Source organism: Perca fluviatilis, chromosome 21, assembly GCF_010015445.1.
Source record: "Perca fluviatilis chromosome 21, GENO_Pfluv_1.0, whole genome shotgun sequence".
NCBI classification, from domain to species: domain Eukaryota; kingdom Metazoa; phylum Chordata; class Actinopteri; order Perciformes; family Percidae; genus Perca; species Perca fluviatilis.
This window is the reverse complement of record NC_053132.1, coordinates 27,627,894-27,650,101: the sequence shown is the minus strand read 5'-3', so window position 1 is coordinate 27,650,101 and position 22,208 is coordinate 27,627,894. Positions and strand designations below refer to the sequence as shown.

The 22,208-nt window shown below is 42.8% G+C and overlaps 2 protein-coding genes across 8 annotated transcripts in view; one reads left to right on the top strand and one right to left on the bottom strand.

Annotated features, from left to right (window-relative positions):
- myocd (myocardin) overlaps nucleotides 1-8,267 on the top strand; it is an 80,019-nt gene extending 71,752 nt beyond the window's left edge. For 3 of the 4 annotated variants that reach the window (XM_039787831.1, XM_039787830.1, XM_039787829.1), the window contains 4 exons: nucleotides 3,935-4,075; nucleotides 4,384-4,512; nucleotides 5,397-5,454; nucleotides 5,682-8,267. In XM_039787831.1, the coding sequence (XP_039643765.1) occupies nucleotides 3,935-4,075; nucleotides 4,384-4,512; nucleotides 5,397-5,454; nucleotides 5,682-6,205 (852 nt within the window). In that variant the 3' untranslated portion in view covers nucleotides 6,206-8,267. The remainder of the gene's footprint in view (nucleotides 1-3,934; nucleotides 4,076-4,383; nucleotides 4,513-5,396; nucleotides 5,455-5,681) is intronic. The other variant, XM_039787832.1, reaches the window with a different exon arrangement.
- Nucleotides 8,268-8,321: 54 nt separating this feature from the next.
- map2k4b (mitogen-activated protein kinase kinase 4b) lies at nucleotides 8,322-21,438 on the bottom strand. Of its 4 annotated transcripts, XM_039787837.1 has the most exons (14): nucleotides 21,212-21,438; nucleotides 18,831-18,866; nucleotides 17,813-17,845; nucleotides 16,348-16,450; nucleotides 15,744-15,918; nucleotides 15,520-15,639; nucleotides 15,316-15,435; nucleotides 15,182-15,233; nucleotides 14,438-14,565; nucleotides 14,055-14,132; nucleotides 13,284-13,432; nucleotides 13,099-13,144; nucleotides 10,930-11,030; nucleotides 8,322-10,118 (listed from the first exon to the last, which is right to left on the bottom strand). In XM_039787837.1, exons 1-14 carry the CDS (start codon nucleotides 21,324-21,326, stop codon nucleotides 10,037-10,039), a joined length of 1,338 nt encoding a protein of 445 aa, XP_039643771.1. In that variant the 5' UTR covers nucleotides 21,327-21,438; the 3' UTR covers nucleotides 8,322-10,036. The 4 variants fall into 4 exon arrangements, with proteins under 4 accessions (XP_039643771.1, XP_039643774.1, XP_039643772.1 ...); XM_039787840.1 differs by having other exon boundaries at nucleotides 8,322-11,030; nucleotides 21,212-21,437; XM_039787838.1 differs by lacking the exon at nucleotides 17,813-17,845 and having other exon boundaries at nucleotides 21,212-21,436.
- Nucleotides 21,439-22,208: the final 770 nt, after the last annotated feature.

Here is a 22,208-nt window from a genome sequence, read left to right as displayed (position 1 = left end):
TATTTTAATTCTGTGGTGTTGTAGTTCTTTCTGTGGCTAGTCCAAATATAATTTGTTGTATTATGACTACAAATAAGACCAACATTCATCTTATACAGCAGCCAATCTAGACACTAGTCCTATAATGCCAATGAGGAAATCAGGGAACTGTTTCAGACAATGTTTCCTGACTCTAACATCTGACTTTGTTTTTAATGTCCTGATAGAAGTCTTACATTTCATTGATAATGGTCTTAAGAAGGTCTTAAAAAGTCTTAAATTTGACTTGGTGAAACCTGCAGAAACCCTGAAATATCCCTGCATATGCCATTGTTAACATACATATGACAGAGATGGGGACTCAAGTCGTACTTAAGTCGCACAAACAGCTGACTTAAGACTTGACTTGCGACTCGACCCAAAAGACTTCAGACTTGTCTCGGACTCAAGTTTCGAGACTCTTCAACAACCTGTTTTCATGCAATTATTGCTTTTTAAATCTAAATTTATTCATGTATTTCTATTTTCTTTTATTGGCGCATATACGTTGGGGAAATGAATGACGAGCTGCATGTCCCCTGCCCTTTGCCATAATGTGCAACGTAACACATGCGTTATGCCTTATGTGCGCGCACTCACATATCAAAAAATGCATTGACGATGGCGACACCAAGTCCTCCCGGAGTTGTGCCTTTAGGCATTAGTTTTGCTTTCAATTTTGTAAACAATGGCAGTAAGCGAACAGCTACATGCAAGGTGTGTGGCACCAAGATAAATTATCCCAGATCAACAACTTCATCAGGCATCTCAAAACGCACCCAGATAGGTCAGTCACTTTCTAATGTGAAAGAGACGTTACATTTAGCATATATCGTCACAGGTAACAAGCTAACCATCGCAAAGTGTTGTGCTAATGCTGGGAACAAGCAAATTGTATCTTTATAGTTGTATCCATATGATGTGACAGACTTAGGTTAATATTTCACCATGTCCGAGGGCTAGAGGGATGTGTTAAGTAGACCCCATAAAGTTATCCTACAACTGATTTTGATACTGTACTGTATGGATGGTAGCTACAGCCAGGACATGCTTTGAATTCATAAGATTTAACAATATAGTGTTAGGGACAGATCAGATGGCCAGAGACTTGAGACTTGACTTGGACTCGTGGCAAAAGACTTGAGACTTGACTTGAACTTGCCCCTCAAAGACTTGAGAGTTGACTTGGACTCAAGCTCAAAGACTTGAGACTTGATTTGGACTTCCAAAAAATCTCTGACATACAGTGCCTTGCGAAAGTATTCGGCCCCCTTGAACGTTTCGACCTTTTGCCACATTTCAGGCCTCAAACATAAAGATATAAAACTGTAATTTTTTGTGAAGAATCAACAACAAGTGGGTCCCAATTATGAAGTGGAACGAAATTCATTGGCTATTTCAAACTTTTTTAACAAATAAAAAACTGAAAAAGTGGGCGTGCAAAATTATTCAGCCCCTTTACTTTCAGTGCAGCAAACTCTCTCCAGAAGTTCGGGTGAGGATCTTTGAATGATCCAATGTTGACCTAAATGACTAATGATGATAAATAGAATCCAGCTGTGTGTAATCAAGTCTCCGTATAAATGCACCTGCTCTGTGATAGTCTCAGAGGTCCGTTTTAAAGCGCAGAGAGAGCATCATGAAGAACAAGGAACACACCAGGAAGGTCCGAGATACTGGTGTGGAGAAGTTTAAAGCCGGATTTGGATACAAAAAGATTTCCCAAGCTTTAAACATCCCAAGGAGCACTGTGCAAGCGATAATATTGAAATGGAAGGAGTATCAGACCACTACAAATCTACGAAGACCCGGCCATCCCTCTAAACTTTCAGCTCATACAATGAGAAGACTGATCAGAGATGCAGTCAAGAGGCCCATGATCACTCTGGATGAACTGCAGAGATCTACAGCTGAGGTGGGAGACTCTGTCCATAGGACAACAATCAGTCGTATACTGCACAAATCTGGCCTTTATGGAAGAGTGGCAAGAAGAAAGCCATTTCTTAAAGATATCCATAAAAGTTCGTTTAAAGTTTGCCAAAAGCCACCTGGGAGACACACCAAACATGTGGAAGAAGGTGCTGTGGTCAGATGAAACCAAAATCGAACTTTTTGCAACAATGCAAAACGTTATGTTTGGCGTAAAAGCAACACAGCTCATCACCCTGAACGCACCATCCCCACTGTCAAACATGGTGGTGGCAGCATCATGGTTTGGGCCTGCTTTTCTTCAGCAGGGACAGGGAAGATGGTTAAAATTGATGGGAAGATGGATGGAGCCAAATACAGGACCATTCTGGAAGAAAACCTGATGGAGTCTGCAAAAGACCTGAGACTGGGACGGAGATTTGTCTTCCAACAAGACAATGATCCAAAACATAAAGCAAAATCTACAATGGAATGGTTCACAAATAAACATATCTAGGTGTTAGAATGGCCAAGTCAAAGTCCAGACCTGAATCCAATCGAGAATCTGTGGAAAGAACTGAAAACTGCTGTTCACAAACGCTCTCCATCCAACCTCACTGAGCTTGAGCTGTTTTGCAAGGAGGAATGGGCAAAAATGTCAGTCTCTCGATGTGCAAAACTGATAGAGACATACCCCAAGCGACTTACGCAGTTGTAATCGCAGCAAAAGGTGGCGCTACAAAGTATTAACTTAAGGGGGCTGAATAATTTTGCACCCAATATTTCAGTTTTTTATTTGTTTAAAAGGTTTGAAATATCCAATGAATTTCGTTCCACTTCATGATTGTGTCCCACTTGTTGTTGATTCTTCACAAAAAATTACAGTTTTATATCTTTATGTTTGAGGCCTGAAATGTGGCAAAAGGTCGAAAAGTTCAAGGGGGCCGAATACTTTCGCAAGGCACTGTATGAGTATGACCATTGGTGCTGGGAAGCAGCCTCCCTGTTACTCACTGTCTTCTGTTTCATCAGTATAATAAGGCAAACCATGTTTGCCACATTCCCATCAGCCTCAGCTCTACTTTGTGTTTGGGGCTAATTAGTAAAAATGTAGCTAGCACGCTAACCTTTTTCTGGCATTTGAAGAAGAGGACATACTTTATTAATCCCGCAAGGGGAAAATACATTTTTACACTCTGTTGGTGTTACACAGGCCCGAAATACACACACTTGCACAAACAAGACCTATACATGCACTAAAGGAGAGATGTCAGAGTTAAGCATGATTTATGCTTCTGCGTATAATCTACGCCGTGGCTACGTACGTAGGTACGTGGAGACACAGACCTACACCAGACCCTACACCGTAGCCTGACGTGCACCTCTCAAAAAATTTAACTACGCATGTCGCTTGGCCGTGGCTCGGTAGCGTTGCATTTCCCCTGACTCATTTCCTGGTTCTCCTTCTCCATAAACAACATGAAATCAAGGACAGGGTTAACTTTTACTGCTACAGATTTCCCACCGTGGTCAGAAAGAACAGGGGAGACACTTTGTTTCTCTCACTATGACTCCAGAGTCACTACTCGCTCTGAAGATAATCACCGTCACTCTCTCACTCGCTCTACCACACACTCCCCACACACACACATTCACTCTTAAAGAGATCGACGCACACACCAATGCACAAGTATAAACATCAGGCCACTTACGTAGGCTATGGCGAAAGATCTGTGTGGAGCCTCCGCAGAACCATAAATCAGGCTTTAGGGGGCTGCCCATGAAAGACGCCCTGAGCAATCGGGGTTCTTGGTCCACACTGGGACTTGAACCGGCGACCCTCCGGTCCCTACGGACGGAGCCACTGGCAGCCCATTTGGTCGTATTGGATAAATGAACATTTTGACCAGACGATGGTGCTAGAGGAATCTGTATCTCTGATGTTGCCTTCATGTCTATGTTCTCTCGTGAATGAAGTTTTCTAACAGACGTGTTTCCATGACTACAGATGCAGCAGAAGAATGGCGGCCAAGCGGTGAACTGTTCTTATCCTGCTGAGCAGAGAGGCCTTCAGGGAGTCTTTCCCAACCCGACTGACTGTGGCCACAGCGGCTCAGCCAAGCCTGAGCACCACAACGTGCAACCAAAGGTAAACATTGTGTCAACATGAGGAGCATTTGCAGTATTACTTCATCTGAACCACCTCACACTCACGTAACCATTTGTCTCTTTTCTATTCATGTGTGATCTGTCTCTATGTAATTGTCTTTGTTTTGAGGTGTTGTCACTCTTGTCATATCTGTTTCCATCACATATTCCTTCACGTGTAATGTGATGAGATTATTCGATCACAAGGGCCTGAATTATAGTTATTTTTGGTGCAACACACTCACATTTGGTAAGCTCCCCGTTTCTAATGGGTGGGCTATTGTCACTTTTCACCTATGTTTCATATAGATGTCAGTAGTGCCCTCTCCTCGGCATGTTGGCCAAAAGTGCCAGGTCCCTCCCCCTGCCTTCAGTAGCTCAGATTCAGATGCATCAGACTTAAGACAGCCCCCATGCTATGAGGATGCAGTGAAGCAGGTAAACTGAAATTCATGCTAAAGTTCAGTAGATAATGGCTGGCCAGAGATTTATTTGACCTATCGGCGTTGCTCTAATTCCACTTTCCCGCTTGTCTCCTCCTTTTTGTCTCTTTCAGTCCATCGCCTGTGTTGTTCCTCATTTATTCATCCATTGCTTTGTTCACTCACTCACTTTCCACCCTTTACCAAGTCTGAAGCAGATAGCTTTTTGAGTTGTACAAACGTTTTTTGAAGGCAGTGAGTTGAAGCTGCTACAGCGGATAAATCAGCGGCAGGACAGAAGGGTCATATAAGTGTGACGCCATTTAGAAACAGTGTCTCTATGATGTAGTTTGTCCAACAGAGAGTACAGAGTATTTTCATACTTTAAACGTCCTCAGTATGTATCTCCGTCACAATTAATTAAAAAAGGAAAGGAATCCTTATCAAAAATGTTTTAAGAGTTTATTTAAAACATAATGGCCAATGTATTCTTATTGGATTGAAAAAACTAAGGCTACTAGCTTGATAGCTAATCTAGAAATGCTAACATTGAGCAGAAAGAAAGTGGTATAGTGGTATCTAGGTTTATGCTACTTTTGGTAGATAGGAAGCTGGTTTTGGTTTAATCCAAACGGGTATTGAGATACAATGGATGGAAATGTATTTTGTTTGTAGAGAAAGTTTGTCTCTTTGGCCTTAAGCGGTTTCATCTTGACCAATAAACTGATCTGTCTCCAAGAAAAGTTTGTCTCACCAAAACTCTATCCTGCAAGTCTTTGTAGACTGCTTAAAGCTTGCATATTTTTCATGTAGAATACTTTAATAGAACTGGATTACATTTTTTCTTGCTGAAACGTTGTTCAATCGATTAAAAGAATCACTTTCTTTTTACTGTTACAGCAACTGACCAGAAGTCAGCAGATGGACGAACTTCTGGATGTGCTCATAGAGAGTGGAGGTAAGGTGACATATAAAGTTAGCTTAGGTAGCGTTGCAGCTGCAGGATGGTTTGACATCCCACTGGTATGGTCCAGGACCTGCTCAGCTAGACACTTTCTTTTCTTTTTTTTCTCAAAAAAAAAAGAAACCAACAAAGAAAAAAGGGAGAGCCTCCTCTTCTCTTCCCCCCCCCAAAAAGAGAAACCTCTGTAACCAAAGTTGTGCCTCACATTACTGTGTCCCCAGGGTGTCCCGGCCTCCTCGTCCCCAGGTTCCACAGACACTACGAACACCTGTCCCCCACCCAGTTCCCTTACGACCACTCGGCTAATCACATCACTGAGAGCCACCTGGAGAATCTGCTGGGAGGTCCGATTGGCCGGGGAGCGGAGGTAGCTCTTCTTAAAATGGCCAGCGAGGACGGGGGCCAGGAAGAGGACGGGAACAGAGACGGCGAGGGGTACCACCACCACCACCCTCACCATCCCCAACAGGACAAACTTCTGACCAACAGAGATCTGATGGACACGCCTCTATCGCCCATCAGCACCAAGGGGTCCGGCGTGTCCGAGGTGCAGGGGATGGTCAGCATGGCGTTCAGCGAGACGCCGTGGGAGACCATGGAGTGGCTGGACCTGACGCCCCCCAGCTCGGCCACGGCCTTTAGTATGGCTCCGCCCAGTGGGCCCAGCATCTTCAACACAGAGTTCCTGGATGTCACAGACATTAACTTGAACTCTGCCATGGACCTTCACCTGGAGCACTGGTGAAAGCTCCAGCGCAGTGCTCGCCATCCGCCGTCAAACACAAGACACCAGCTACAAGTAGCTGTACGGACCGCTGCCACATGCCAAAGAACTAGTGACTTCTACCCTGAACAGCTTCAGTCCAAGTGCCAGCATGTGCCTTTTGTTATAAGTGGGATGTGACATTAAGTAGACCATTATTCAAAGATTGATGGCTACAGAATTATATTTTAAGGTCATCACCCCCAGAATTCAAAGACTAAGGGCTTTTTGACATAATCTGTGTCCTTTTTGGACAACGATGCGCACAGCTGCCAAATAAGTGTGACAGTGGACACATGAAGGCTTCCCTAGGTAATGGTGACATGAGTACAGTGCTTTATACCAACACCGTATGCAACTATCAGTGTTACGCCCCCCTAGACTTGAAGACACATTTGGACAATCATTGTATATTTTCTGAGTCTGTGTTTGTTCTACTGGAAAAAAAAAACTAAAGGAATTACAAGGTGAATTGGATTGCTTAGTACGGCCATTTTGTAAATATCCTAACTATCTGTACTGGCAGAGACAAGAGGACGTCGGGGGTGTGGGAGAAGATGCAAACCACAAATCAAGTGCATTATGTAATCAGTTAATCAGGTGATGGAACTATCCCACTGTGCACAGCGCTGAAAACACACGGTCACGTTTGCTTGAGCTTAGGATACGTGTGTAGAAATGGTTGTCATTCCGTTTTTGTACAAGTTTCTTTTCACTATTTGGCTTATTTATCCACACAATGACATTTTGGAGAATCTTTGGTCTTATTGGTTTAATCAGCAGACAAACTGCCTTTTTTGCAACAGCTTTGTATTACTATTTGTTTATACCAGTTCCCCCTTCACATTGTATTATGAATTTGCTATTTCCTGGAAGCTGTTAACAGATATTAATATAGAAAGCTCCAACATAGGTCAACATCACTTTTTCAGACAAGTGTTAATAGAAAATACAACTTCATCTCTATTTTTTTCCCCACTAAGTAGTTCTTTGTCCTTACAAATTTCACCCTTTCTATTCGCAGCCCACCGTTATTTATAGTGTTTTTATATTTATGCTGTATTTATACTGACATTCCTTTCTAATAGACTGGCACTGTGATTTAACAGGTAAACTCCAGTGCTGCCATTTGGACCACGGACATTTCTTAGTAAATCAATTATCTTAAAAATGTGATACAAAGTGAAGGAGCCACTTGGAAAAGCCATGCTTTCTTTTTTTCAGATTATTTTTTGGGGCTTTTCCCTTTATTACATTGAGACAGTGGATAGGCATGAAAGGGGGAGAGATATGGGGGATGACAGGCAGCAAAGGGCAACAGGCCAGATTCGAATCCGTGCCGCTGCAGGACTCAGCCAACATGGGGCAAATGCTCTTACTGGGTGAGATAGAGGCCGCCCCAAAGCCATGCTTTCTTAAATCACTTCTTTAAAGAACCCTATGAAGTGGCCATTATTAGCACTTGTGAATAGGAAAATGTAATAAATTCAGATCTTAACTGTGAATACTGCATGTTAACACAGAGCCAGCATACACACACTTATGAGACAAGTTCACACTCCCAACCCCGTAAGGCTTTTAGTTTTGGTCGGCAATTGTTTTTTTCACACAAGAAGATGGGTACCATTAGCCACCTTCTCATCTATTGGCAAGAAAGCAAATAGACTTCCCAAAATGTCAAACCTTTGCTTCAAGTGCCTTGGCCAATACATTTCTTCACTGTGTTCTGTTTAAACAAAGTATTGCTTTGTTCCTGTTACTTATGAAGTGTTGCACTTGTTAATGGGTTCTATGGTTACATGTAGGCTATGTCCATCTTGAATATATGACAAAGCTGGTATTCTTCACTTTCTGTCTTCTGTTGTAAGAATATCTACTGGCGTTTATATCTGGTGGGGTTCATTTTGCAATCTTTTCCCTAATCAGGAAAGCACACACATCTGACAGAAGCTTCTATGGTGCTTGGCCACTGACTTGCCTTACTATTCTACTGCTTGATCCTGTATACGACAGAAAGAAGAGCAATAAACTTATCACAGCCAAATCGTTTGTGCCGTTACTGTTTTATTCATGTCCAATTCACAAGAAGCACACAATCCAGGTTTTAAACGGGAACTTTATTTGTAACCCTTCAATAAAGATACAATATAATATCCATTGCCCTTAATATCTTATAATCTAATATGAACATTCTAGTAAATTGCAATTTATACAACATGTACCCTGGAGGTTGATATTCACCAGTGGTAAGGTAGCTTCCTGGAAATGTATCCCATGAGAGACTGTTTCTTAGGGCTTTGCACCATTTCACATTACAGATAGAAACCAACAGAGAGAAGAATGGCTTGCTGGTAATGTTTGACCCTCCAGATTAAGCCACAAGCATTCAACACATCCTGATGACGGTGGACAATTTCCAACACAGCTGACATCTGTAGAGGCTTATGTCATATCATTTTAAATGAAAAGGGGAACTCCAGCACATTCTATACATGTCAATGTACTGGTCATCAGGAGTACTATTCAGTAGGGCTGGGTATCTTTTAAAAAATGAGCCTAAGTGATACCACTACCAACAGAGTACTTCCTTTGAAAGCTTTTTGTTTATTTCATTTGATACCCATCAGTCAGTTGCACCACACCACAGACTGTATGGGTTGTAGCTGCTGTGGTAGTGGGCCAATCACATGTTGCATTAAATTAACACACGTCTGGTGATTGGCCGCGAGCAAAACCAAACAAATAGGCTTTTAATTCTAGATCTGGGCCCAAACCATTTACTGATACCCAGCCCTACTATTCACCCTTGTTTTTGGTCTTCTGTGGCTTTGGAGGAGCTTGTCGAGTCTGAGAAAATAACCCTGATGATGTCATCAGGGTCATTGTTTTTTTAAGCTTATCCCATATGAATGACTAAAATCAGGACATTTGAGCCTTTGCTGCATTGCTTTTTAAAATCTGTCTCTTACAAGACTCAACTTTATGAAAGTACTATGGACCTTTTTCACGGCCATCGTTAAGGTTATCAATTTCAGCTGTGCTTTTCCTACTATGAAAAGTCAAAATGTTTGCTGTGAAAAAGGTCCATACTAAAATGGCTGGAGTGGCCCTTTAAGTACGGCCATTCCTTTAATGTAATGAAACTAAATGTAATAAAGCCAAACAGCAAAGGTGATCAACAACTCAAAAAAAAACTCAGAAATGTCCTCCAACTGATTTTGAGAAAGTCAAAATCTGACTTAAGTCTCTGTATACCTCTTTGCTCATTATAGGCTATGTTGCATGAAATGAACTTTACTTACATTATTAGTTTGCGCGGTTAACAGATAAGGCTGGCAATATTCAGTGTTACATTAAAATATAAATATTGTCATCCTTACCACTAAATTCATTTATGACATTACAAGTCTCTACATTGCCCAGTGTGGAAGGACCACCGTTCAGACATTGGTTAAGTAGCTAACTGTGTGATGGAGGGAGCGGCGGCGGCGGCTGCATCTCGGTAGTCTGAGTTGCGGTGTCGCCTGGTGAAGGAAGACAGGTGAGGGAGAGGCTGTTAGACTATGAGATGCATCCCGAGTTTGGTATATGGTTTGGCGTGGGACACATTCCATCATCATCAGTGCGAGCCAGAGAGACGTGGCGAGTCCCGGAGGAACATGCTGGGACCATGTGAGGACAGATCCTCGTCCTCTCCTGGCAGAGGTGTGGTTGGTACAAAAGTGGACATTATGTCATTTAGCAGCATTTGTGGGTTGTCGACAGGAAACCCTTGCCAGGATTTTTAACGATGTCCCATTGGCCTGTCTGTGGTCAGAGTGCTGTGGCGGGCTGCTGAGGAGCAGCAGGACTCATTGTGCACCAAGAGATCTGATCCTCCGCTGCCAAGCAGAGCCTGCCAGGGACAGCACAGCAGATGGACTATACACACACACATTTACATCAGTGAAGAACTTCACATCAGGCAATGAAGCATTGAACCAGCCCAGTTTGTGCACCTCATTCAGTTTAAGAGACAGCTAAACATCTGAAACCACACTCTGTGCAACACTAATGCTTTTCCAGATGCTACAATATACTCATGGATTTATTTTACTGTCTGCCAATTTGACTTGTTAAATGATCTTCTGGCTTTAGAAAGCCAGACACTCAGCTCTGCGACTGGAACCTAACGATGAGACATGGGCCGTGGCTAACACTGGATGTAAGAAATGTAAATGTCCCCGTCACGTGTCAGGACACACAAACAGAAGTAATGCCACGCTACCGAATCTACGAGCTCTCAAGAGACAAACACTTCACCATGTGATGAACGTGCACACAACAAAACTGCACGTGCGCGCGTGTTTAGACAGTCGGCCAATCAGCATACATCTTACACCTCAACAAAATCTATTAGGTGGCTAGTTTTGTTCATAATTTTTTTTTGGTAGATTCAACTGTACGTATACACACACACACACACATATACACGTGCATGTATGTATACTCCCCACATAAAAAGATGCATTGCATTTGTCTTCTGGCTGACGATATTTTAAAATTGACTGTAAATGAGGTTTTCTTAACAATATTCATGTCATTGCACCGGGCAACCTTTGTTCTTTGGAACGTGTGAATAAACAGCTGATACTACGTAACACTCACACTCTCACTTACACACGCACACGAACACGCACACAACCTAACTCCATCAGTCCACGTACATAGGCGAGATGGGCGAGGCGGGGATCTGATCCAGGATGCGACATACGTAACTGGCGACATCCACGAAACGCTCTTCATACATCAGAATGAAGGGATGTTTCTGGAAGAGAGACACAATGAGCTTCAGGCTGAGGGGATGAAAACTCCTGAGATAAACACTTAGATAAAATGCAAATATTTCAGAATATATTGACCCTTACTTCATTTTGCATTGATGTTGTGGGCTTGGCTGATAAAACAACACTAATATATAATAGCACATAGATTATGGCCAATGTGTTAGTCAGACATTTACACATGCAGCACACACGGTGACAGTAATAATCATTTAAAGCAGCTGACAAAGTAAACTGTTCTTTAGCTCTGGTCAGTTCAACTATGAGCTAAGAGGCTGAAGGCTCCGGAGAACAACAGTGACAAAAATGTAATTTCCCCCTTGCAGGATCAATAAAGTGTCTTCTTCTTCTGGAGGTCAGGGGAACTACACTATGAGCGACCCATTGATCTAAAATATTATAAAATATTCAGTTACCTGTTATAGTTACGCTGTTATAGTTCTAGACTGCCGGGGGACTTCCTTCCTTTGACACACTGAGCTGCTCTCTCCTCTCCCTTTCTATTACTGTTACTATTACTATTACTATTACTATTTGTGTGCAGCCCGTCCCAGAAATTACTAAGTTACTAAAGTTACTAATCCTAGCTTCTGGGGAGTTTACTCCCCGGAGTCCTTATGCTTTTTTCCCCCAGCGTATTTCCTTGGAGAACGTTGGCACCAAGATCCTGGTCGCAGCTGTCGCCGTGGTCCTGCTGCACTCCCTGCTGAACTCAGCGATGCCCTGCAATGTCATGCTGCGTCCTGCTGAACCCTGTAGCTTCCCGCTACATCCAGTCACTGTTCCATTATTAATGTGACTACTATCGCCACTGTTCATCACACCCCCAACCGGCTCGTCAGACACCGCCTACCAAGAGCCTGGGTCTGTCCGAGGTTTCTTCCCAAGAGGGAGTTTTTCCTCGCCACTGTCGCACTGCTTGCTCTTGAGGGAATTACTGGAACTGTTGGAATTGTTGGGGCTTTGTAAATTATAGAGTGTGGTCTGGACCTACTCTATCTGTAAAGTGTCTCGAGATAACTTATGTTATGATTTGATACTATAAATAAAATGTAATTGAATTGAAAAGGTAGGGCAGCTCTAACGGTTCAAACGTCTCATGAGTGCATTTGCATTCGCACTGGCCAAGTGGCCATAGGGACTGGTAGGAGGGGTAAGGGAGTGATGCAATCACGGCAACGTTCTTTATAGCGTTAAAATCAGAAAGCAAATACACCTAAAAAAGTATGAACTAAATACTAAATCTAAAGTATAGCATATTTGTCATAATTTAAACAAGTCACCCAAAGAGAAACGGGTATCTTGTGGAGTTTAACTCCGGAAAGATAGTTAACCACAGGTTCCCATTAATCTTATGATGGACGTGTTGTGATATTTAAACAAACGAACCGTCAACGGCGAAATAAAAGCCTCTTATTTACGAGACCGGTCTGAGAGACCTCCAGCTTACAGCGGGGTCTCTGAGCAGGACTGTCCGAGCGACGAGCTAGTGGCCAGGGGCAGGCGCCTGCTGGCTGTCGCCTCACTTCATGGAGCTTCTCAACTCCGAAAAATTGTCAATTCGGCATCAATTTTCGCAAGACTGCCTATATTCAAAATCTAAACCGTTCATTTCTTGCCTAAAACGTTGTCAGAAGTGAATTTAGTGATGAATAAGATGGCGAAAACAGTTAAAATGTTCCCGTTGTTGGTCTGTATGTACCGGAAACCTGACCCTCGTTGACCTAGGTCCCTATGCTGAAAAGGGAACAGCGAAAAGACCCTGCCCTGAAGTAGGAGCAGAAAGAGTTACAGGAACTGCGGCCAGAGGAACTTAAAAATCCCCAAATTGGTCCAGTCAGAACACGAGAAAAAAAGGGTTCTAGGAATTTTATGTTCTAGGAACTGCGGCTAAACACACGTGTCATTGAAGTGTCCCTTTCTTTAACTGGTGACTATATGTGAAGTATAACATGCAGCAAACTGTGATACACCTCCACATGTGCAGCAGACAATAACACTCAGTACATGTGCTCATGCTCTTGATGGGAGTGTAAAAGCTAAAGAACTTACCAGAAGCTCCTTGTACTTTGGCCGTTTGGATTCATCCTTGGTAAGGCTGCACAGAAAGACAGAGACAAACAATGTCCATCAGCACTGGGAACAGGTGTTCACTCTGCTCCACAAAGAGAGTGTGTGTGTGTGTGTGTGTGTGTGTGTGTGTGTGTGTGTGTGTGTGTGTGTGTGTGTGTGCGCACCAAAGGTTGACACAGCTGATGAACTTGGGGGAGAACTGGCGTTCCTCGGAGCTGCTGAGCTGCGGAGGCTCACCTTTCACCACCTGAGTCAGCTGATCAAACACGCTGTTCCACTTTGGGTACGGGAACTTTCCTGTGGCCAGCTCATACTAAAAGCAACACACACCCACACACATTTTAACAATTTATTTATGTCCACTTGAAGGGAACAATTTACAGGGACATATATATTATAGATGCATTTAAAAAACATATACAAAAATCATGGTCTATTAGCATACTATTCATACTATTAAGCATATCCCTCTGTTCTTATGGGTAGAAGTAACAGCGTCTTCACCATATATGGCGGCTGCCTATGAGAGCAGACCGAGCACAGTGCTCTGCTAGCCGTTTAGCTCTCTTTTTGGGCATCCCAAGCTGATGAAGCCCTCTTAAAACAAGCCTGTGTGTGCCGCCCTAAACTGCCAAATATGAAAACAAATAGTGGGCACCTATAGCCTAGCTCTGAGATGGTGTTGGTTGAGTGGTTGGTATTTAATGACCAAAAAAGCTTCCTCCATGCTAGAATCAAAGGTGCATGCAGCCTCTAAAATGAACACCTCACTGATCACAACAACATCTGGTGTATCAGCATCAGCGGTGAGAAGATATCAGAGGTACTATTGCAATGCTGAAACACACACACGTTTTTGTACATTCTTACTGACACACACACAACACACACACACACACACAGCGTGTTAAAGCTGAGCATCCTCCCTGTCTTACTAGAGTGATTCCCAGGCTCCAGACATCAGAGCGCACGTCGTAGCCTTGTCTGGACGCGCTGGGGTCGATCCTCTCAGGCTGAAACACACACAATCATTTCATCATTTAATACAGAACCACAGAGATATTGCTGTTGCCATGGGGCAGGTCAAAGGTCAGAGCCTTGGATCTGCTGAAGCTTGAGTGTTTATCAGACTGGCAGAATTCAGCAGTGTTGTAGTTGAGACCACCTAAGACCAGTGAGCTTGTTCCTTTTCATGTGTATATCTGTCTACCTGGCCTTGTGATTTAAATAAACCATTAATACACTATGACGTGCAGAAAGAGATACATTTATTTCCCTGAATGGGTTTCATTCCCTTTCAGAGCAGCGTTGTCCTCACCGCCATGTACGGCCGGCAGCCGGCATCCCGGGTCTTAGCGATGGAGTCCACCAGCTGACCGCTGATGCCAAAGTCACACAGCTTGATGTTCCCCGCTCGGTCCATGAGAATGTTGGAAGGTTTGATGTCTGAAATGACAGAAAGAGAAACAAACTGCATTGATCCAAGGTTTGGAATGTAGAAATCTTGTGATTTGGACATTAAATACCTATATTAAAAAGGTAGCTTAGAAAAATGACCATCATGTCATTTTTGTAAAAAGGGTGCTACCTTTTAATTCAACAACATGACTAACTCAATGTTCCATAAAGATTGGATCTTAATGTTAACTATTCATAAAGGACCACGTGACGTCACAGTGCTTTGTCGCTGCAACAGCGTGTTGGTAGGCAGATGCCCTGCTCCGCCCTGCTCTGCTACCCCTGCTACGCCCTGCTACCCCTGCTACGCCCTGCTTCGTCCTACTACACTCTGCTACGCCCTGCTACCCCTGCTACGCCCTGCTACCCCTGCTACGCCCTGCTTCGTCCTACTACACTCTGCTATGTCCTGCTACACCCTGCTATGCCCTGCAGGGCATAGCAGTATTGTCAATATTTTTCAACTATTGACGTCTTTTTGCCTCATTTAGATGCACGGTTACCATGATTGTAGTGTATCTGTAGCCTAGCTCTATGCTGCGTGGGACACAAATATGGCGGAAGAGACGTCTTTGGTACCCATGAAGAGAGGAATAAGACTTACCTCTGTGAATTATTTTCAAGTTTTCTTTTAAGTGGTTCAGTGCTTTAACGGTCTGTTGGAGACAAAATAAAACACATCACTTCTGTTTCCAATGCGATCAAAATGTAGGAAGACAAAGTGAATCGCCAACTCACCGCTAATGTTATTTTGCCTAGTATTTCCTCCGGAATGACGTCATCCATTGCACAATAAACATATTTGTAGAATTTGTCTAATGAGGTAGCCATGAGCTCCATACAGATCCAGCAGTCGCCCTGAAACAAAGAGCCAGAGGATGAGGAGATGTGCGCGGGATCATTCCCTGCCTATCAGCGAGCTGCTGCTGCATGATCTCACACCTCTCTGAAGAGAGCGCCGTAGAACTGAACGATGTAGGGACAGTCACTGCTCCTCATGACCACGTCCAGATCCATCAGCAGCTGCTTCTGCTCCTTCTCATCCACAGTGGAGCGAATCCTCTGAGAGACACAGCACACACACACACATGTTCTTAGTGCCAGACGTCAATTTGCACTGAGGGAAATAGCAGGGCTGTTGCTCTGGATGAGAGGGGTGTGTGTACCTTGACAGCCATGATCTGGCCCGTGGGTTTGTGGACCATCTTGTTGACGGAGCCATACGCCCCGCGACCGATCTCCCCGAGGTCTCTCAGATCCTCCGCCGTGAAGTCACAATGCTGCTCCGGCGAGATCTTCAGCTTCCCCGACGACTCGATACTGTGTGTCCGCAGACGCTCTCTGGAGGAGCACAAGTCAAGTCCATTTGATTTATCTAGCATCAAATCATGTTGCAGTTATCTGAGGACTCTTGTCATACGGAGCAGGTCTAGAACACACTATCATTTACAGAAATGCAACATTCTCCCATGAGCAACGGGGGGAACCCGTCCCAGAGCACAGAGGAAGGGATGAGGGAACGTACAGTTTCTCTGTTTACACAAACAAAGATATCTATATAATAGAAATATCTAATATCATCCTGTTAACACATTGTTAGAACCCTTTTAACACAGTTGTGCTGCTGCATTGGGAGCCAGCTCTAACTTTAGAATAATAAAGAATCCCCATGACTTTCAGCAATGTGAGAAACCTAGGACTTGCTGATGTATGATCCATACATGTATGATCTCACACAGTACTGACCCGTCAACAGCTGTCTCTACTCACATGTGAGGGTTCTGGAAAGAGGGAGGCGGTGGATGGAGCGGGAGCCTGGAGGCTGGTTTCACTGGAGGGTTGGCGAAATTCAGCTTCAGAGCTTTACGTTTACCTGGCAGGACGAAGAGAGAAATCCATCCATGCACAGCACACTGTGGGTTTGGATCTGACCTGAGATAACAAGCCTTTACATGTGTGCAATAAACAATATTAACAAATTCATGCCACAGAACTTTCATATGACCCAGGACACGATTGGCTAACAGGTCAGTGGGGGAATGGTGAGGAGAAAACTGTTGAGGATTTTGGGATCCAATCTCTGACCTTTGGGTTATCTCACATTCTTCTCGAGATCAGAGGAAGCACAAAATGCATTTTGAGCACAAGCAAAGTGCCCAGATGAACAGAGGTTCCCAACACTAGATACTGCAGCAGTCCCTTTAGCTGTCTAGGATACATCATCATCCAAATTATTTATTTATTTATTTATTTATAAGTTATTGGAGTGGATATTTCTGCAATACTGCAGGATACTGATATTGGAACCCCCTGTCCAAAACCTCAACAGTTCCCTCAAGATGTCAAAGTGACCAACACTTACACTAAGATAGCACTTGATTCCAATTCAATACCAGTCAACAGTGTCTGTCACCTGTAAAGCCGCCTACACATGATCCGCGAGGTAGAGCGCAGAGCACAGAGCATGCAGCGCAGCTATACGTCATTCTTGCTTCTGCAATGTGTGGCAGCTTATTCAAAGTTGAAATAATTTGAAGTTTGACATGCTTTAATTTTTGTTTTATTTTCTCTCCTTTGTTAAAGAAAAGAGTGAGAAGCAGTTAACCTTAAAATGTTCTGATCAAGTGTCAGAAAGTCAGGATGAAGCTTTTTTCGTCTTGAATCCTCTTCTGTAGTTTTCCTAACGGAGGCCGTCGGGGGGGACCCGAGCCGTCCCTCTAGACCCGCCCCTGGTTGGGAGGCACCGCTCTCCCCATAGGAAAACAATGGAACGGTGCAGAACGGTGCAGAACGGTTTTACGCAGATCATGTGTAGGTGGCTTAAGAGCATATTAGGATGCATCTCCAGAATATAACCTCTATGCAAACTGTTGGGTCGTCTTTGCCATGCCCTGTTCAACCAGCTCCTGAGTGCAAACAGATGCCTTACTATGCAAATTCATCTTTCCGGGCCATAACTGCATTTGGACAGACTCCCCAACCACCAGAGCACCACACAGGCTCTTTCAATAATATACAGTGGTTTCCTTTCACCTGTCTTATCCACTTAAATATGAGGAACACAATAACAACGCTGACCAATCATTAGGCAGCACCATGCCCAGTCCTCAGCCAATGAGTGAACAGAAACATGGCTCAATGAAAGTCAGTGAGGAAAGGAAACCACGTTAGACTACTGAGGTGGAGCCACAAAGAGCAGAGGGCGGAGTGCTTTTTGTGCAATTATATTGCTTACGTTGGGACACTCCAGACAGGCTTATCTGAAACCCTGAAGTAAAGAAAAAAACATTTTACTACATTTCCTTCAGGCTCATTATTCTATAGTGCCAATGCTGGAGGTGGAATACAGGGCAGGTTCCTCTGAATGGAGAAAGAAGCACCATGTTTTGCTGGGTCTGGTTCAGTGCACTGTCATGCAACTGTACCTGCAACTGGATGTGGAATGAGGTTTAGTCAACACTAGCCCAATAGCAGAATGTATTAAAATGTGTGTTTGATTGCTCTTCTGCCTCCCCCCTGCAGTTATCACTTTTATTATTTCACATTAAAGAGCAAATGAGTGACGCCGAGATCAAAAAAGTGGCTGAGGGTTTTCTGCTCTTGTTTTAGTGGCATATGCCAATTCTAACTGCTATATAAATATGTTACTCGTGTTCCACCAGCACCTCTAACTCTCCACACACATTTCCACTGCTGGCTGTGCTAACGCTATGCTTCTTTCCTACTATCAATTGATATAATGCCTACTGCCAATAGTCAAAGTGAAATACCGCTAACAATGGGCATAGGGCAATAAAGTAAGAGTGGCACACCACCGGTACATGCCGGCGGAGAGTGGCATCTACCTGTGGAACACCAGATGTTTTGAAGTGGCACTAGCAGTAACATACCATAATCAGCAGTGGCATATGCCAGTGAAAATTGGTATATGCCAACAGGAAGTGGTGTTGCGAGTGTAACATGACATGGCATTCTGTTTAAGCCATAAGCCAGGAGAGGAGGAGCAGCGGCACACCACTAACAATTGATGAGGAAATCATGGGGTCTGTCTACAACAGGTCATCCTAATGTGATAACGTCAGTAGAAACATGCAGATAACTGGATTAAAAAAAAATATATATATATATATATATATAAATTTTGAAAAAAAACTGAATAAAAAGATAAACAGAGGAATCCCTTTGCCAAGAAATATCCTGATCAAACACAATGTGCACACATATAACCCCAACAGTAAAAGAAGAGTGAATACCTGTTTCATTCTGACATCTCCAGCAGGTGTTGGTTTCTGTAAGGTTTAGATCAAACATTTGACACTAGACATCTGCCACAGAGTAAGAAATACAAAGCATGTGTTGACCACTGGAAACATGACTGCTTATTAGGACATGGGTGCTAAAGGTCAACCAATCAATGGAAATGCCATCCGTTATCCAGCAGCTAACCTCAACACATGACATGATCCAATATGGGACACAGCCCTGGCTGACTACAAGACAGACCATCACACAAACACATAGCCCACTGTATGTACAGTACAGCGGGTTTACCACTATACTGCCTGTGATTGCATCATAGACTGTAAAAATAATGGATGTAGCATCAGTGATGTCACATATTGGTTTGTTAAATTTGTAGTTTAAAGTGAAGCCAAAGCTGAAGCTTCTTAAAGCTGCATTCTCTCTAACTTCCAGCAGGGTGCGACGCCACTGGCTCCTGTTTCTATAGAAGTCTATGAGAAAATGAGTCTACTTCTCTCTTGATTTATTACCTCAGTAAACATTTTCATAAGAGTTTATGGTCTCAATAGCTAGTTTTAAGTCTTCTTCAATACAGCGGTTGTTATGATGCGCAAATAATTGTCTCCACTGATATAAGGTCACTCTTTCACCATGTAAGTCCATGGGAAAAGTGTCTTTTGGTCTGAGGGCATGTATGCACATCATTATGTGATGAGCCTGGAGTTGTAATTCCACTGTTACACTGTCCGCTATATTCAATTCGCTTCAAAGCCCGGTGCACTTCCTGAGGGCTTGCTTCTGGCTCCGAAAAACAAGATGGCAACGGCCAAAATGTGCCAAACTCGAGGCTTCAAAACGGAAGTGCACAAACCAATGGGTGACGTGACGTCACTGCTGCTACGTCCATTTTTGTTTATGACGGAGCCAGAACTAACAACATCACTTACTAAAAGAGGAGGACCTCCGTCATGTCAGGCGACTGTAATGAACTCATCACCGATGTTTAAAACTAACTTTAACTGTAATATGTGTGTCACTGATGTGCTTTTAAACAGTGTCTTGGCTTCTCAGGAGAGAGAAACACTTCAGGCCTTGGTGGTAACTGTAACGTTAGCAACCTGGTGCTAATAATATCGGTAGACAAACATTCATTGAATGTATCTTTACGTTGCCACGCACGTGTGATTTATGTTTAGTCTCTTATGAGAATCATGTGAAACACTTGTTCGCTGTGTCACTGCAGCAGATAAACTACTGAACTGCTGCTAACTGGTAGCAGCAGCAGCCGTGTAGCAAAAGGAGAACATACTTGAGCTACTGCGAGCCAAACAAAGCTACGACGTTCATCCTTCAAAATAAAGCGTATTGTTTGAAAACAAGCTAACGACATCACACTGTCGTATTGCATTTAATGCAAGTTTAAGAGAAACGATAAGTGACCTATATATATATATATATATATATATATATATATATATATATATATATATATATACCTATATATATATATATATATATATATATATATATATATATATATATATATATATACCTATATATATATATATAGCTTGATAGCACCAATCCAAAATCTGCATTTTACATTTACAGTACAGGCCAGAAGTTTGGACACACCTTCTCATTCAATGAGTTTCCTTTTATTTCCATGACTATTTGCATTGTAGATTCTCACTGAAGGCATCAAAACTATGAATGAACACATATGGAATTATGTACTTAACAAAAAAGTGTGAAATAACTGAAAACATGTCTTATATTTTAGATTCTTCAAAGTAGCCACCCTTTGCTTTTTTATTAATAAGGGAAAAAATTCCATTAATTCACCTTGACAAAGCACACCTGTGAAGGTAAAACCATTTCAGGTGACTACCTATGCTATGAAGCTCATTGAGAGAACACCAAGGGTTTGCAGCGCTATCCAAAAAAGCAAAGGGTGGCTACTTTGAGGAATCTAAAATATAAGACATGTTTTCAGTTATTTCACACTTTTTACGTAGTACATAATTCCATATGTGTTCATTCATAGTACTGTACATGAGCAGAACATAGCAAACATTTAACTTCACGTTGAAGTTTCTAAACATAAACAACGAAATATATATAGTAAAACAAATATATATATATATATATATATATATATATATATATATATATATATATATATATATATATATATATATATATATATATATATAAAGTATGCGCTATGGACAACAACGTGGATTTTCTTTTGAAAGTTCTGACCGGAAGATTTTAATTATGCTGTCTCTCTTGACTATGGCTTTTCTGCTTCTGGGAAGCTGCTAGCTACCTTGTCCTACCAGCTCCAGAGTGTTAGTTGAGTGAATAGGTGCAGGCCGCCGCCGCCTACCTTGCATGCTGCTGCTCTGTGTGTGCTGCTGCTGGTGGAAACTGTGCGACGTGGAGCCTACGCTGCCGGAGCTGCTGTAGCTGCCGAAGCTGCTGTCGGGACTGGGAGTCGCCATTGTTGTGTGTGATTCCGGCAGCAGCGCCGCTCAGGCTGCAATGCAGAGTGAAAGTTCGCCCTCTCTGCCGAGTCCACACGGGACACTGCGCCACTTGAACGCAGCAGCTGCACCACGGCCACGTCTGTGCTGCTGCTGCCTTCAAGACTTGTCGGAAATTCAGATATCACGACTTCACAACGTTTGACATAATTCACAAATGCAAATCAAGACTCTCTGTACATATTATACCTCCGTCTTTATCTCGTCATATCCCCACGTCCTATACTGTCTGTAATGTAGTAACTCAATTCCCCACTTGTATAATTAGTGTGTATGCTCCTTTAATCTACGTTTTTGGTGTTGCTGTAGCACTTTGTCCCTCCTGATCTTATTTTACAGTCTGTGCTCGTGATACTGATGTTTGAATCGCACATTTTCACATTTTAGTCTTTTATATTTAATTTACATCTCACTGTTGCCTTCTTGTCACTGTTCCCCCCATTTTACACAGAGATATATTCACCATCACTGTTTTGAATGCTTGAAGTGAAGGAACTGACCGATTACATTTCACTGAAATTGTATTTTTAATTAATATGATTTCATATGACAAATAAAACATGGGCTTGATTTAGCATGGAAGTCCATTCTTGACCTTTGAAATAGTAGTTTGACAAAATAACCTTAATTCAAGTTCCACTTACTGGCTAAATCAAAGCTTTCAACCACATCTCACGATCTTTGTCAGTAGATGGAGTTTGCTCAGTTGTCATGGAGACGTCACCTTCCTAAAATAATGGCCTAAGTCAATTTTTAACAAAAATGATTTCTTTGCCTAAATCATCTCCTCATGGTGCTGGCCACCTCTGGTAAAATTGCCTACATCCTCAGTTGAACAGG